General features: G+C 45.1%; 1 protein-coding gene across 9 annotated transcripts in view; it reads left to right on the forward strand.

Annotated features, from left to right (window-relative positions):
- The window catches only part of LOC100673163 (zinc finger protein 613-like), a 30,041-nt gene extending 18,241 nt beyond the window's left edge, over nucleotides 1–11,800 (forward strand). For 8 of the 9 annotated variants that reach the window (XR_010323395.1, XR_010323396.1, XR_010323399.1 and 5 more), the window contains 3 exons: nucleotides 1,466–3,067; nucleotides 5,429–5,521; nucleotides 8,683–11,800. Coding sequence is in view for 1 of the 9 variants with exons in the window: in XM_064294179.1 (XP_064150249.1) it covers nucleotides 1,466–2,646 (1,181 nt within the window). In the remaining 8 variants the exon portion in view is untranslated. Of the gene's footprint in view, nucleotides 1–1,465; nucleotides 5,409–5,428; nucleotides 5,522–8,682 lie in introns of those variants that run through there. The other variant, XM_064294179.1, reaches the window with a different exon arrangement.
- The last annotated feature ends 6,191 nt before the right edge of the window (nucleotides 11,801–17,991 follow it).

Raw genomic sequence — 17,991 nt, forward strand, 5'->3', positions numbered from 1 at the left:
GTAAGTGCTCCAAGTGCTTTTCACTTCCAGTAGGCAAGGTTGTGTCATCTGCTTATCGCAGCTTGTTAATGAGTCTTGAGTTCTTAGTCCCACCCTAATTCTAATCTTTCTCTTAGTTTATTGTAAATATTACAACTGAATTAATTTCAGTCCCTCAGTGAACTTTTCCCATTCCAAAGGTCTAAATGTTAGAGTGATCCAAACTTTGGTGTTCATCTTCTGTAAAAACAGTGTGGGGGCAGCATCTGACCTCCTCTAACTTCACAAGGGAGAAGGAGAATCAAGATCAACAGCCCAAGGTTGATTCCGATGAGATGGTGGTCAGACATGCCTTCTCTCGCCACCATCTTTACCAGTTCTGACACCACCCATCCCTCCCATGGCCCTCTCTACTTCTCTGCTGGGTTTGATAACTCATTGCAGTGGCCACGCAGAACTCACAGACAATACTCCCCATTATGGGGTTTATTAGGGAAATAACAGATCACAGTTCAGGTTCAGGAATGCTCAGGATACAGCTATTCCATCAGGACAGCCCCTTAGCCATGTTTTCAGGGATGCCTGTGCCCCTCAGCCTCTGCTCTGTTCTGCTTTCCTCTGCTCTGCTTGGAACAAGTGTTACAAAGCTTTTATCACTCTGCTGATAAGTGCCCAGAGGCACCCTACTCCGTCAGCAAGCTTCCTGCCCAAAGGCACTCAGCTCTCTCACTTCATGGACCGGAAATCCCACCACTCTGTCTCTTACTGTCTCTTGCCATTGTTTCTCTGCTATTGCTTCTCAAGAGCTCTCTTTCTGTCTTCTGGTTCCAGGAGCTTCTTAGCACAGGAATCCTGGGTTCAAAGGATGCACTCTCCGCTCCTGGCTGTCCTTCATTCGTGGTGGTGGGATCCTCTCCTTCCCACCTCTGGTTTGGAAGCCCAATAGAATGATGAAACGGACCAATCCCCTTGGTGATCCACAGTTATCCTATTTGCACTGTCCCACCCAGACACTTGGGTGGGAGTTACAAGACAAAAGTGATCCATTGCACTGCATCTACCAAAAGTAACATTCTGCATTCTTCACATACTGTGCCTAGTGATTGGTTAACTTCCAGCAAGGATTTGTAGAGTGAATGAATCTGTCTTTCACCAATTGGAATCAGGAAGCCGTACAACCTCTGTGGTGTGTGGGTCACGGTGACTTGCTTGTCTTTTACATTCTCTGCGTGTTTTGCAAGGCCTTCTTTAAGAAGCAACCAAATCTGTATTCATTCTTTTGTATTATCTAACCTTGTTTCTACACTAATCACTCTTACTGTTTATATTATTTCTATCACTGTGCAGAGAATATTTAGCGTGGTGTTTTATTTACACTCTTATCAGAGGGTTGTCACTAAAGATCTACCTTATGTCAATGAAGTTTTTTAAATGGCTTCATTCTAAACAACACAATAAAAGGACTAATTGTTCTGTTCTTTCCTAGAAATCGTGAACATTGATCATCATCTGCTTGGGTGCTCAGAAAAAGAAAGAAGGGTAGACAGATTGGAACCATGCTATGAGCATAATGCATTGGAAAATACTGTTTGTCAGCACAAAAATCAGTTTCCTCTAAGGGAAAATCATGCCGTGTTTGACTTACGTGAAAAACCTGTGAAATCAAATTTAACTTTACTGGCAGTCAACCAGAGCAAAAGCAATGAAGTAAAGAATTCTGCTGAGCTTAATCGTGATGAGAAAACCTCTCTCCATGATGACTGGGAGCCATTTTGTACTGAAATGAAATTCCTTGAAAGTCAAAAATCCAACAGCACGAAATCTCAACACACTCAGCATCAGAAAACTCACAAAACAGAGATATCACATGTATGCAGTGACCATGGGAAAGCTGTCATCAGGAAGTCTTTCCTCACTGAGCATCAGGTTATTCATTCAGGAGAGAAACGCTATAGGTGCAGTGTCTGTCGGGAAACCTTCTTTAAAAAGTTCAAGCTCATTGAACATCATCACACGACTCATAAAGGACAAAAATCGTATAAATGCACAGAATGTGGCAAAGCCTATCTGCATAAATCACAACTCAATAATCATCAGAAAGCTCACCTGGCAGAGAAACCCTATATATGCCGTGACTGTGGCAAAGGTTTCACCCAGAAGACACATCTCACTGTTCATCTGCGAATCCATACTGAAGAGAAGCCCTATATATGCGGCGAATGTGGTAAAAGCTTCAACCAGAAGGGACATCTCATTGTTCATCAGCGAACTCATACTGGAGAGAAACCCTATGTATGCAATGCATGTGGGAAAGGCTTCATCCAGAAAGGAGATCTCACTATTCATCAGCGAACTCATACTGGAGAGAAACCCTATGTATGCAGTGAATGTGGGAAAAACTTCAGCCACAAGGGAAATCTCATTATTCATCAGCGGATTCATACTGGAGAGAAACCCTATATCTGCAGTGAATGTGGTAAACGATTCAGCCAGAAGTCACGCCTCATAGCACATCAGAGGTTTCACACAGGAAAGATGCCTTCTTCACGCAGTGAAAATGGAAACTCTTATTCCCAAAATGCAACTCTCAGTAGACATCGGAAAATTCACACAGGAGAGAAACCCTTCAATGCAGTTAATGTTCGAAAGCCTTTGAAGCAAAGCTAGAGGTCATTGAACATCGAAGATCTCACCCAGGAGATATACCGTATTACTGCAGTGAGTGTGGACAAACTTTTGCCTATACGTCTTTTGATCACACGAAAGAAAGAAAGGTGTAGATTCAGTCAAGTTGGAAGACCTTTCCACAACAAGTCACAGCTCATACAAATACCGGTGATCTCATGCAAGAGAAAAGCCTGGTTAATACAGCGACTTTAGATGCCTTCTGTGGCAGCTGAGACATCAGTAAACATCAGTGGGCTCCTAACTAATACAGACTTCGTCCTTGTGACACAGCGTATTGCTACATGTCAAGCCTCAGCAGACAAGAGAGAATTTGTACAGCAGAGAAGCCTTATGAATGCAGTGAACTTGGTGGTGCTTTTCAGTGGTCAATTTTGTCTTATTTTATGGCAAATAAACTCAGGTACGTTCACTAGGGACAAGGATTGAGCAAAAATTTCTACCTCATTATATGGCTACAAAATGTATTCCAAGGGAAATCATGTGAATGCAGAGACTGGGAAGGCCTGATACACTCATCATACATATGTATGTGTTTTGATATTGGGACAGTCTGATGTTAACACACAAACACATACTCATCAATTGTTCTATTGTGCCAGTTGAATGAAAGTCTGAGTTAATCTGTGTGGAGGAAATAAATACTGTGAATCTTTAAATCACATAAGATCGTTGGTGTCTGAATGTTGCTGTGAATGTAAAACCAAATAGTAGGTGGTTGACAGGAAAGGGGCAATATTGAATTGGCGGGGTATGGGACACATATATATAAGTTCAGTTTACCCAGATCAGTGTGAAGGATTAACCAACACTAGATTGTATACGTAGTAGAATTTTATATTATGCAGATAGACCTGTGAAATAATGGTCTTACATTGAGTCTATTCATTAATAAACCACTTAACTTTAAGTATGGTCTGTCAGTTCTGTGTGGACACTAAAATGATTTATCGAACGCAGCAGAAAACTAGAGAGTACTATGGGGAGGTCAGCTGGTGTCTAAATTGGTAAAAAGTTTGGAGAGTGGAGGTATGTCTGAGCTTCACCTCACCGGAATCACCTTTGGGCTGTTGGTGATTCGCTCTCCTCCTGAAGTTAGAGGACTTTATTTGCTACTAGTGCTAGAACTTAAGTTGGTGTCAGAAGTGTGATTCGTTGTAATGACTCCTGACTCATGAAAACACGGGTTTTTGAAGAGAAAGGATGAGTGGGCATGGCATGAGAAGATTTTGATTCTGGGTGTTTATTTGATTTTTGCTATATGCAATGGCTAAAATACAAGTAAGAGATGGTATGCTGCAGCAGTGGATAGGAAAGCTGTACCTTGAGTGGCTTACGGTAAAAGCCCAGCAGATTAAGCAAGATGATTGATAGGGGACAAGGGGCTTGTGATTTGACCCAGCTAAAGAACTAAATCCATATGCTTACCAGTGGGTAAGATAGATGCTGGAAAACAGAAGATGAAACTGCAATGTTTAAAAAGGTTACTTACCTGAACATACTGTATTTGTCTGACTAAAGGAGTTTTTTCCATACCTGGTGTTGTCAAACAGACCTGAATGTATGATGGAAATAGAGCATGTAACTCCACCCCTCAGGCAATACTTGATTGGATATGCTAAAAGAGGGTAATAGTAAATGGGGTTTCTGCCAAAAGCCTGTGAGATTAGGAGATTTGCATCTGAGGGACAATTATATTGGACTTTGATTGAGAGTACCAGGATGATTAGTCTTGATGGACCAAAGAACTAGTTGAATGAACAGTAAAACAATGTCTTTTTTAAATGCAAATTCCCTAAGCAGAAAGATTCTGAGTGGGGTTCAGGCTTTCAACCTAATCTCAGTATTCTGTACACAGGGCTACTGCATTCAAACCAACAGCCTGTGTTTCTCTCAGGCAAGTTCTAGTTCCCCTTTTAACATATCCAATCAAGTATTGGCTGAAGGCAGAGTTGCAAGCTGTTATCTATAATATTCAATATTCATTTCTATCATGTATTTAGGTCTGCTTTACAATACTAGGTAGGAGAAATACTATCCATAGTACATTTAAATAAACACATAACCCTTTTTAAAAAAACATAAAGGTTTTATCTTCTCCAGGCCTTGACTATCTTCCCATTCATATTTTTATGACCTCAGGCCTCTGCCTGGGTGGAAACAGTAGACCTTAGCCCACTATCAATCATCTTGTTTAATCAAACTGGCTTTTGCCCCAGGACACTCCAGATGTGACTTTTCTCTCCTCAGCTGCACCATTACATCTCTTACCTTCCTTTCAGCCATCACAAGTAACAATAAAGTTACCATCTAAGAATCAAAAGTTTCACTTCTCAAGCCCTTTTGTTCTTTCTCTTACAAAGTCCCATGGTGCCATGAATCTGGAGCTGTTGCCACAAGTCCCACTCCTGACACCAACTGTAAAAATGACATGGTGGCAGAGGTTTCTGACCTCTAACTTCACAAGGGGGAAGTAGAATCACGATCAACAGCCCGTGGCTGATTCCTATGAGGTGGAAGTCAGACATGCCTCCTCTCACCAACCTGACACCAACTATCCTTCCAGTGGCACTCACCACTTCTCTGCTGCATTTGACAATTCATTGCAATGTCCACACAGAACTCATGGACCATAGTTCAGTTATGGGGTTTTTATGGAAATAATAGGTTACAGCTCAGGATCAGAGATGCTCAGAATACAATTCTTCAATCAGGACTGCTTCTTCTCAGCCTTGTCCACAGACATACCTCTCTCTGACCTTAGGGCCTCTGGACTGGCCTCCACCCTGCCCAGACAAGTGTTACAAAGCTCTGTTCATTCTGCCGATAATGTGCCCAGAAGCACTGTACTGTCTCAGTAAGTCTCAGCCTGAGGATGCTCAACTCTAGCTTTGTGGGTCAGCAAACCTAGCTTCACCAAGTGCCCATAGACAGCCTACTCTGACAGCAAGCCCCCTGCCCAAAGGCACTCATCTTTCTTGCTCTTTGGGCCAAGAAGCCCACCTTGCTGTCTCCTGCCAACCTCCTGGTTCTGCTGCCTCTGCTGCTGCTGTTTCTGTGCTGCTGCTTCTGGCCATCTCTCATTTCCAGCGTTCTCCAGTTCTCTCTTTCTCTGTCTCCTGGTTCTCAGCACAGGGATCCTGGGTCCAAAGGATGTACTTCACTTCTGGCTCGTCTTTGTTGGTGGTGGTTCCTTCCTGCCTCTGGGATTGGTCATTTTAAGCCTAGCAGGGTGGCAAAACTGGCCAATCCCCTTGTTAGGGTTCCACACACCTTACTTACATGGTCCCACCCCCAGAAGGGTGTCACGCACCTTATTTACACTATTAAGCTATCCAGTCCCCTTCCTGTGGGCCACAAGAAGCTCATTTGCATAGTCCACTCAGTCGATTGGTGGGAGTTACAAAGATTATGACTAGATGGGCCATATTAAGAATTTTACTGCACTGCCATATGGTCTTTCTGCCTCTGGGTTTGTAATTCTGTGAAAAATGATTGGTTGAGCCACAGTCTACCCTGTGATTGGTCTATGTGATGTACCTTGCAAGGATTGGTCAATTTGCTGTTCAATTGGTGGTTTGATAATCCACCCAATAGTATTGAGTGACTTGTGGTTCACCAAGGGAATTGTTTGGTTTGTGGTCCTTTTGAGAGGGATATGGCTTATATAAGCAGCCAACTCCACAGAGGTTTTTAGGAGAGAGAAGAGGAGGGAACCTCCTAAAAGAGCAGTAATATGGGTCAATCACTGTAACACTGAAGATGGTGAGAGGCCCAGAAGGGGGCCCAGCAGCAGAGAAATGGTGGCAAGCACAGCAGAGCTGAGCAGCAAAGTAACTGCAATAGCAGTACAAGCAGTGGGAACCATGAAACCGGCACACAGCTACAATAGATGAGTCGGCCATGGAGCATAGCTGGGCACCTGGCAGGAGGTCCCCAAGAGAGCTGGGTTCCCTGTAAAGGGAGCTGCCAAGGTCTTGCAGGTAACACCCAAGCAATCAAACAGAAGTGTAGGACCAAGCTGTCCTGCTGTTGGCAGTAGCAAAATGCCCTGGCTCTGCTGAGAGCTGTAACCCTGAGACCTAGAGGGGACCAGGCCTGAGAGCCAAGAGGAGTCTTAGAGGCACCCTGTCCAGAGTAGGGGTGAGAGTACGCTTGTCCAGAGGGAGCCAAGAGAAGACCTGTTGTAAAAATGGCATGGGGGTGATGTCTGACGTCCTTTAAATTCACAAGTGAGAAGGATAATCAAGATCAACAGCCCAACACTGATTTCTATGAGGCTGCGGTCAGACACGCCTCCTCTCTCCGCCATCTTTACCAATTCTGACACCAACTGTCTTAGTCATCTAGTGCTGCTGTAACAGAAATACCACAAATATTTGGCTTTAACAAAGAGAAGTGTATTTCCTCACAGTACCAAAACCCATCCTTTGCAGCAGATTTGCCCAATGCAATGCATCTTTTGATTTCTTGACTGGTGCAAAGGACCTCTTCAAAGTGTTGAAGAGCAAAGATGTCACCCTGAAGACTAAGGTGCGCCTGACCCAAGCCATGGTATTTTCAATCACATCATATGCATGTGAAAGCTGGACAATGAATAAGGAAGACTGAAGAAGAGTTGACACCTTTGAATTGTGGTGTTGGCGAAGAACATTGAATATACCATGGACAGCCAAAAGAGCAAACAAATATGGAAGAAGTGCGGCCAGAATGCTCCTTAGAGCCAAGGATGGCGAGACTGCATCTTACATACTTTGGACATGTTGTCAGGAGGGATGAGTCCCTGGAGAAGGACATCATGCTTGGCAGAGTACAGGGTCGGTGAAAAGAGGAAGACTATCAACAAGGTGGATTGACACAGTGGCTGCAACAATGAGCTCAAGCATAACAATGATTGTAAGGATGGCGCAGGACCAGGCAATATTCCATTCTTTTGGGCATAGGATTGCTGAGTCAGAACCGACTCAACAGCACCTAACAACAACACCACCACCAAAACCCAAACCAAACCCACTGCCGTTGAGTGGATTCCTACTCATAGTGACCCTATAGGACAGAGTAGAACTGCCCGATAGAGTTTCCAAGGAGCACCTGGCAGATTTGAACTGCCGACCTCTTGGTTAGCAGCCATAGTGCTTAACCACTACGCCACCAGGGTTTTAGGCTAAAAGTCCAAATTTCAGGGTGTCAGCTCCCGGGGAAGGCTTTCTCTGTCGGCTCTGGAGGAAGGTCCTTGTCCTCAATCTTCCCCTGGTCAAGGAACTTCTCAGGCACAGGGACTCTGTGTTCAAAGGATACTCTCTGTTCCTGGTGCTGCTTTATGGGTGGTATGAGGTCCCCAACTCTGCTTGCTTCCCTTTCTTTTTATATCTTGAGAGATAAAAGGTGGTGCAGGCCCCACCCCGGGGAAACTCCCTTTACATCAGGGGGGTGACCTGAGTAAGGGTGGTGTAACAATCCCACCCTAATCCTCTTTAGCATAAAATTACAATCACAAAATGGAGGATAACCACATAATACTGGGAATCATGTGGTTGACACACATTTTTGTGGGGACACAATTCAATCCATGACAGCAACCTTCCCTCCCACAGCACTCTCTACTTCTGTGCTGAGTTTGATAATTCATTGCGATGGCTACGCAGAACTCAGACAATAATCCTGATTATGGGTGTGATCATTAAGGTTGTGTGCCAATTTGGCTGGGCCATGATTCTCAGTGGCTTGGCACTTATAGTTTGGCAGTCATATGATGATGTGATCATTTCCATGATGAGATTTGATATTATGCAATTGCCTCCATGATGGGATCTTCTGTGAGTAGCCACTGAGTTGAAAGGGAGTCGCCTCGCAGGTGTGGCCTGCATCAAATATAAGTGGACTTTCTGGCAAGGCTTAGGGGCTTTTGCTCTCTCTGGATCCTGTAACTGGCTCCTGTTTGTCTGACCTCCAATTATTTGGGCCTGAGCTAGCAGCTTACCTGCTGTCTTGCCTGACGATCTTGTGATTCTCTTTCAGAGCCTGTGAGCAAGAGCCCTGCTGTCCGGCCTGCCGATCTTGGATTCATCTGCTCCTGAGGCTTCATGAATCAAGAGAGGCCTCTATCCTGACCCGCAGACTTGGGGTGTTCTAGCCTCTACAGTTGGCCCAAAGGCACTCAACTTTCTCACTTCTTGGGCCAGTAAACCCAGTGCATCATCTCCAGCCAGTCTTTCCTGCCACTGTTTCTCTACCATCTCTTCTCTCCATCCTTAGTGTTACAGCTCTCTCTCTCTGTGTCTCCTGGTTCCAGGAGGTTCTCAGCACAGGGATCCTGGATCCAAAAGACACACTCCGCTCCTGACGCATTCTTCCCTGGCAGTGGTGGAATCTCTGTGCTGAGAAGTTCCTGGAACCAAGAGACCAAGAAAGAGAGCAAGCAGTAACACTTAAGACAGCAAGAAGCAACAGCAGAGACCTGGCAGCAAGAGATGGCATGGTGGGCTTCCTGGCCCACAGCACTTGGGTGAAGGCTGAGGGCCAGGGAGAGGCGTGCCTGTGAGCACAGCTGGTTAGAGGCTGTCCTGATGGAAGAATTGTATCCTGAGTATTCCTGAGCCTGAATTGTAATTGTTCCTTCCCTGATAACCTCCATGATTGTGAGTGTTGTCTGTGAGTTCTGTGTGGCCACTGCAATGAATTATCGAACCCAGTACAGAAGTGGAAACCCTGGTGGCATAGTGGTTAAGATCAATGGCTGCTAACCAAAAGGCCAGCAGTTCAAATCCACCAGGTGCTCCTTGGAAACTCTATGGGGCGGTTCTACTCTGTTCCATAGGGTCACTATGAGTTGGAATCGACTCGATGGCAATAGGTTTGATTTGTTTTGGTACAGAAGTAGAGTGTGCCGTGGGAGGTACAGTTGGTGTCAGAATTGGTGAAGATGGTGGAAAGAGGAGGCATATCTGACCTCTGCCTCATAAGAATCAGCCTCGGGGTGTTGATCTTGATTCTCCTTCCTCCTTTGAAGTTAGAGAAGGTCAGATGTCACCCCCACACCATTCTTACAACCATGGTGAGTATAGTCTGTGAGATCTGTGTGGCTATTGCAATAAATCAACCAGCCCAGTAGAGAAGTATAAAATACTGTGGGAGGAATGGCTGGTATGAGAAATGGCAAAGAAGTTGAAGAGTGGAGGTATGTCTGACCTCCACCTCATAAAAACCAGCTCTGTGCTTATCCCGATTCTTATCCATTGGGACGTTACCAAAGTCCTGATGCTAGATTACACCAAGTCAGATCATTCCATTACCTGAACGGATCAGTCAGGGTCCCAGGATAGGATGACCAGGCCTGCCTTGAGCCCTGCAGACCTGGTGCTGAACTCACCTCTCAAAGGGTTGCTGTCCCAGGTGAAGGAGGCCCAGTGCATACCTATACCTGGTACACACATCCTCTGCTCCCACACCCAGGACTCTCATGGTCCCAGTGAAGGTCACCCTTCACCTGTCCCCATGGCCTCAGCCATGTGAGGCAGTATAATCAAGTAGTGGTTAGGAGTGAGTCTTGAAGTCTTACTGCCTGGGTTTGAAACCCGTGTCTCCACTTTTTCTTTAAAATAATTATCTGCCTCATAGGGTGGTCGTGGAAAGAAGTAAGAACAGCTCCTGGCAAACAGGCAATTAATAATGGTGTTACCGTTTTCATTAGTCCTTGTGAGGAGAAAGAATTGAGAACGTAGGGGTATCTGACCCTAATCATAAATCTATAGCTTGATGAAAATGACTATTGTCATCCAACGAGCCAGCAGTATCCCATACTGTGTAATCTTTGTAATAATCCTTTGGTAGCCAGTAAGGTGGCAAATTAAGCAGTAATTCAGAGCAGTGAAGTAGAGCAATGAGGACAGAGAAAAGGGAGTGAGCCCATGTTATTTCTGAGATAACATGAACAGGAACTGGTGCCAAGTGTTATAATGACTGCCGCTGAGAAACAGAACGAAGGAGAAGTAAGTGGAGGGCAGTGGTGATTCAGTGGTAGAATTCTTGCCTTCCATGCAGGAGATGGGGTTCGGCTCCTGCCCAGTACACCTCAGGTGCAGCCACCACCTGTGTCAGTGGAGGCTTGCATGTTTCTGTGATACCGAACAAGTTTCATCAGAGCATCCTTAACTAAGATGGATGAGGAAGAAATGCCTGGCAACCTGCTTGCCTTTTACTGGTCTCATCTTTAGTGGCCTTACCACTATGCCCCACTCCAAAGATAACCTAGGCTCATGCCATCCACTCTTTTGCTCTGTGTTGGCCACTAGTTTCTCCAAACCCTCTTCTGTCCTTAAAGCCACATCCTGAAAGCCGTTATCAGTGAGAATACTTCCGAGGTGCTCCATTTACCAACTTTTTGCCTTTTGCTTTCCCAGGAGCATGTCTCTGCTGTACAGACACTTGAACTCCTACTTAGACATTTACAATTTTATTTTCTTAAACATACTGTTTTAAGGTGGGGCCATATTATTTTTCTGCCCAACCCATTATAAGCAGTTCGATGTGGTCCATGTTTTTCCTATGCAGTTTGAGCCTCTTCAGCAAGGGTAGAAGATCAGGGAAACTGGACAGTTTCAGCGTGCTTTCTCCCTTGGGGGAACTGGCAGGGGAACCACTGACCTGAGCCACCAGCCCTCCTATGGTCCTTGCCTACATACCTGAAAACCAAGGCCATGGTTGTTGACTGGATTCTGACTCATAGCGACCCTGTAGGACAGGGTAGAACTGCCCCATAGGATTTCCGAAGAGCGGCATTGTGGATTTGAACTATGGACCACTGGTTAGTAGCTGAGTTTTTAACCACTGTGCCATCAGGAGTCTGCACCTTGCCTAACCCTTTGTCATGGAGTCTATTCCGACCCACAGCAAGCGCGCTCTTAACCACTGTGCCAGCAAGGTCCTTCAGTCCCTCCCTAAACCAAACCCAAAGCAAAAACCATTAAAGTGGAATCGATTCAGACTCATAGCGACCCAACTGTCTGTCCCACAGGGTTTCCACGGAGCGGCTGGTGGATTCCAACTGCAGACCTTTTGGTTAGCAGTGGAGCTTTTAACTACTGTGCAACCAGTCCTCCTTGCCTAAGCAAAAAAACAAAAACAAAAAACCAAACCCACTGCCATCAAGTCAATTCCAACTCCTAGTGACCCTATAGGACCCAGGAGAACTGCCCCGTTCGGTTTCCAAGGAGCACCTGGTGGATTCAAACTGCTGATCTTTTGGTTAGCAGCCCCATCTCTTAACAACTATGCTACTAGGGTTCCCCCCGACTTGGTCCACTGCCTGAAAAACAGCCACTGCGCCTTCTGTACGGCCGATTTTCAAACATGGCTGCTTCCGGAGGGACGTGGCGAGTACGGCGCAGACATATTACCTTTTAAAGCTAAGCCGGAAATGACTTTGTGCCACTCCTTAAGTTCCTTGACCTTCCCCGCTACCGTAAACGGACAAGTTTGTGCGTGACAAGTCCAGAAGTAGTAGCTGCTCACGGAAGAAAGTGAAACTGCCGAACTGTTCGTGGTTCAGGAGAAAAACTGTTCGAGGGACAAAAACAATGTGTGTTTTTGTCTTTGGAACAGGGGGAGGTAAGTGGTGTCGTGAGGACACTTGGAGTTCCTTGAGAGGAGCGCAGGGGTGGAGGTGCTTGAGGGGAAGCAAATGGGAGTCCGGTGTCTTTGGGTTCGTTCATGGGGTGAGCACTTTTGTACAAAGATTAAGGCTGTCAGGGTACGGAGTCTTTGTGGATTTCTCTGCTGGTAAGGGGTGGAGGTGGTATTTACGATGAATGGGGTATCTGGTTCATTATTTAATATGCGGCTGAGTGATGTTGTAGTCTGGGGGCGGGGTAGGAGAACGGACTTAGTAGGACGGTGTCTGGTCCAGGTTTTGCATTGAAACGGGTCTTGGATTGATCTGTGTCTGTGGTACAGAGGCTTGTGAGGCAGTCTGCTTCCGTAAAGATTAAAAACCCAAAGCCTTGGAAACCTTATGGGGCAGTTCTATTCTGTTCTAAAGGATCACTTTGAGTCAGAATCAACTTAACTGCAACGAGTTTGAGGATTTTTGGATGTATGTAAAAATCTGGGGGTTTCTTGGGGAGCATTATGACTTTTAAGTAGGCAATTCCTTGAGTCTCTTTTTTCATGGAGATGATCATACTGTTTGAAAATAATCTTAATTTTCGATCCTACCTTGTAATGTTTATACCTTATGCTTATCATGATGGATTGGCCCAGCTCTTCCATACAAAGTCCGTAAGTAGGTTGGTAGTTTTTGCTAAGATGTCTTTGTCTTGTTGCCCACTTATAAAACGTGCTTGCTGTATTGTCTGTTCACTATGTATTGTTGTTGTTAGGTGCCCTTGAGTTGGTTCCAACTCATAGCGACCACAGAACAAAATACAGCCCAGTCCTGTGCCATGCTTACAATCTTTGTTGTGCTTGAGCCCATTGTTGAAGCCACTGTGTCAATCCATCTTGTTGAAGGCCCTCCTCTTTTCTGCTGACCCTGTACTTTACCAAGCATGATGTCCTTCTCCAGGGATCAGTCCCTCCTGACAACATGTCCAAAGTATGTGAGACGCAGCCTCGCCATCCTTGCTTCTAAGGAACATTCTGGCTGTACTTCCTCCAAGACAGATGTGTTTGTTCTTTTGGCAGTCCATGGTGTATTCAGTATTCTTCGCCAGCACCACAATTCAAAGGCATCAGTTCTTCTTCCATCTTCCTTATTCGTTGTCTAGCTTTCACATGCATGTAATGCAATTGAAAATACCATGGCTTGGGTCAGGCGCTCCTTATTCTTCAAGGTGACATCTTTGCTTTTCAACACTTTAAAGAGGTCTTTTGCAGCAGATGTGCCCAGTGCAATGCGTCTTTTGATTTCTTGACTGCTGCTTCCATGGGTGTTGATTGTGGATCCAAGTAAAATGAAATCCTTGACAACGTCAATCTTTTCTCTGTTTATCGTGATGTTGCTCATTGGTCCAGTTGTGAGGATTTTTGTTTTCTTTATGTTGAGGTCCAATCCATACTGAAGGCTGTGGTCTTTGATCTTCATTAGCAAGTGCTTCAAGTCCTCTTCACTTTCAGCAAGCAAGGTTGTGTCATCTGCATAACACAGGTTGTTAATGAGTCTTCGTCCAATCCTGATGCAACCCTATATATACTGTGTTTTTTCTATGCATACCTACAATAAAGCTTAAAGTCTCAATTAGGCACAGTTTCACGGATAGAAGTTTCCTTCTTACAGTAGACCTTAGCAACCTCAGCATATGATTTTTCTTTCCTTATTAAGTTGAGAACTTTCACTTTTTCACTTAAAAGAAACACTTTACAGCTTCTCTTTGGCATATCACTATTCTTGCAATTTGGGGCCAGTATTAAGTAATACAAAGGTTATTTGAATTCAAACCCTGGGATACCTCGACAGTTGATCTGATAACCAAAACAGCTACTAAGTTAACTAAGGGGCAGGTAGTGTATGCAGCTTGGATATGCTGAAAAAAGGGATGACTCACGTTCTCGGTGGGCAGGAGCAGGACAGTGAGGGATTTCATCATGCTACTTAGAAGTGCAATTTAAAACATAAGAATTGTCTATTTCTGGAATTTTTCCTTTAATATTTTCGGACCGCAGCTGACTGCGGGTAACTGAAACTGGAAAGTGAAACCACAGATGGGGGAGCTAGTGTACCTCCGGTCTCCAAACTTTTTACCAATTTTGACACCAACCGTACCTCCCACGGCACTCTGTACTCCTCTGCTGGCTTCAGTAATTTGTTGCAGTGGACACACGCAACTCACAGGCTATACTCACAGTTATGGGGCTTATTAGGGAAGTAACAGGTTAAAATTCAGGATCAGGAATGACTAAGGATGCAGTTCTCCAATCAGGACACCCTCAGTCTTGCCTGTGGGCAGGACTCTATCTGGTTCTTGGCCTCTTGGCTCCTCAGCCCCTCAGCGTGACCTCTCCCCTGCTCAGGCAAATGTTACAAAGCTTTTTAGCTCTTCCAGTTATTGCCTGGGGGCACCCCAGTCCACCAGGAAGCCTCCTGCTTGAAGTTACTCAGCTTTCGCTCCATAGGTTGGCATGCCCACTGTGGCTACCTTTCTCTGTGAGCTGGGAAGCCCACCATGCTCTCTTTTTTTTTTTTTTAATTAATTTTTATTAAGCTTCAAGTGAACATTTACCATTCCAATCAGTCTGTCACCTGTAGGTTTACATATGTCTTACTCCCTTCTCCCACTTGCTCTCCCCCTATTGAGTCAGCCCTTTCAGTCTCTCGTTTCGTGCCAATTTTGCCATCTTCCCTCTCTCTCTATCTTCCCATCCCCCCTCCAGTCAAGAGTTGCCAACACACTCTCCAGTGTCCACCTAATTTAATTGGCTCACTCTTCATCAGCATCTCTCTCCCCCCCGCTGACCAGTCCTTTTCATGCCTTATGCGTTGTCTTCGGGGATGGTTCCTGTCCTGTGCCATCAGAAGTTCTGGGGAGCATTGTCTCTGGGATTCCTCTAGTCGCATTCATATCATTAGGTATGATCTTTTTATGAGAATTTGGGGTCTGTATCCCACTGGCCTCCTGCTCCCTCAGGAGTTGTCTGTTGTGCTCCCTAGCAGGGCAGACATCGATTGTGGCCAGGCACCAACTAGTTCTTCTGGTCTCAGGATAATGTAGGTCCCTGGTTCATGTGGCCCTTTCTGTCTCTTGGGTTCTTGGTTGTTGTGTGACCTTGGTGTTCTTCCTTTGCCTTTGCTCCAGGTGGGTTGAGACCAATTGATGTATCTTAGATGGCCACTTGTTGGCATTTAGGACCCCAGGCGCCACATTTCAAGGTGGGATGCAGAATGTTTTCATAATAGAATTATTTTGCCCATTGACTTAGAAGTCTCCTCAAACCATGTTCCCCAGACCCCAGGCCCTGCTCCGCTGACCTTTGAAGCTTTCATTTTATCCCGGAAACCTCTTTGCTTTTAGTCCAGTCCAATTAGGCTGACCTTCCTTATATTGTGTGTTGCCACCATGCTCTCTTGCACTAGTCTCCTGATTTTGCTGCTGCCGCTTCTCTGCTGTTGCTTCTTCCTACCTTGCGCCACCTCCGTTGTTAGAGCTCTCTTCCTGTCTGTCTCCAGGATCTAAGAGGTTCTCAGCATTGGGACCCTGTGTCCAAAGGACTTGTTCCATACTGTCTTGTCTTCTTGGTGCTAATGAGGTTCCCTCTCTGCCTCTGGGATGGCTGATTTTAAGCCTAATGGATGGCAAAACTGATTTCATTAGGGCTTGCACATACCTTGTTTGCATGGTCCCACTCCTGCTAGCGTTCCATATACCTTATTTGCATTGTTAGCAAGCTGTCCGTTCCCTTTGGTGGCCCACAAGCACCTTATCTGCATGCTGTTGTTGTTGTTAGGTGCCATCGAGTTGGTTCCTACTCACAGCTACCCTATGCGCAACAGAATGAAACACTGCCCAGTCCCGCGCCATCCTTACAATTGTTGTTATGCTTGAGTTCATTGTTGCAGCCACTGTGTCAATCCACCTTGTTGAGGGTCTTCCTCTTTTCCGCTGACCCTGTACTCTGCTAAGTATGATGTCCTTCTCCAGGGACTCATCCCTCCTGACAACATGTCCAAAGTATGTAAGACGCTATCTCGCTATCCTTGCCTCTAAGGACCATTCTGGCTGCGCTTCTTCCAAGACAGATTTGTTCATTCTTCTGGCAGTCCATGGTATAGTCAATATTCTTCGCCAACACCACAATTCAAAGGTGTCAACTCTTCTTCAGTCTTCCTTATTCATTGTCCAGCTTTCACATGCATATGATGTGATTGAAAATACCATGGCTTGGGTCAGGCGCACCTTAGTCTTCAGGGTGACATCTTTGCTCTTCAACACTTTGAAGAGGCCCTTTGCAACAGATTTGCCCAATGCAATGCGTCTTTTGATTTCTTGACTGCTGCTTCCATGGGTGTTGATTGTGGATCCAAGTAAAATGAAATCCTTGACAACTTCAGTCTTTTCTCCGTTTATCATGATGTTTCTCATTGGTCTGGTTGTGAAGATTTTTGTTTTCTTTATGCTGAGGTGTAATCCATATTGAAGGCTGTGATCTTTGATCTTAATTAGTAAGTGCTTCAAGTCCTCTTCACTTTCAGCAAGCAAGGTTGTGTCTGTCTGTCCTTACTTGCATAGTCCCACCCAATCACTGGGAGTTGCAAAGCCATGCATGGCTAAAAGGGCCATATTAAGTAATTGACTTTACCACAACGAATGTGTGTATATTATTGATTGTTTCCGTCAACAAGCTTTTTATATTTTTGGGCTCTTCTAGTCTTTAAATTTTTTTAATTTGTCTTTTTTTTAAATGTACAATTGTATGAATAATTTCAAATATAAGAACCAGCACAAAACCAATTCCTAAGAGGCGGAGATCAAATATATTGCAAATTCCACATACTCCAAACTGCTAAACTACTCTGTCTCTGACACTGGCCGCTCTCCCTCACCTCAGCATTCTTCCCTCCCCCATTTGGGTTTGCAAATTGCTTCAGAGTCTCACAGAACTCAGGAACTGTACTTGCCGTTAAGTGGTTGTAAGAAAAGCTTTATAGGGGCATCTGATGAAATATAATTTGGTGGGTCAAATTGATACAGTATCTTTTGTTACAATCCCTTAATGGTGTTTTTGGCATTTGTATCTCATGAGATATGCAAAGCCCAATTCACAGCATCTGTTCCTGTGAGGACCCATTTGTAGTCCTCTGGTGCCACCAGTGTCATTGGTCCAGTATAATCAACTTAACAGCTATATGCAGGGATTTCCCCCCCAGGCATACTTCATAGCCACCTGCAACCTTTGTCTTTTTTGCTGGCAGACCGAGCAGTCCTTATTGCACTTTGTGCCTCAGAGAGTACAAGGGGGATATGTCCAGATTCAGCCCATCTCTGTGTCCCTGCAGCACCCCCATGCCCACTCATTTCATGGACTGAATTGGCCGCCTCAAGTGAGTGTGCTAACAGGTGGACTTGCTGATTCCAATCACCTTCAGATCCAGAAAGGAGATTCTGTTGCTCATGGATGTAAAATGTTTTGGGGGCACCAAATAAAGGGACAGTAAACAGTATTGGGGGCCTTGTGTTAAGGTGAGTGCCAGGAGCAGTAATTTCCGGGCCTAAAGGAAATGTACCACTCACACTGAATTTTTCCTTTAGCCCACAGATGCTGACTGCCCAGCAGCAAGAAAACCAATGGAAGGAAGGAGGAAGAGGTTGCAAGATTTGGGTATTGTTGTTTCTGGGA

The sequence above is a fragment of the Loxodonta africana genome, chromosome 11 (genome assembly GCF_030014295.1).
Source record: "Loxodonta africana isolate mLoxAfr1 chromosome 11, mLoxAfr1.hap2, whole genome shotgun sequence".
In the NCBI taxonomy this organism is placed as follows: domain Eukaryota; kingdom Metazoa; phylum Chordata; class Mammalia; order Proboscidea; family Elephantidae; genus Loxodonta; species Loxodonta africana.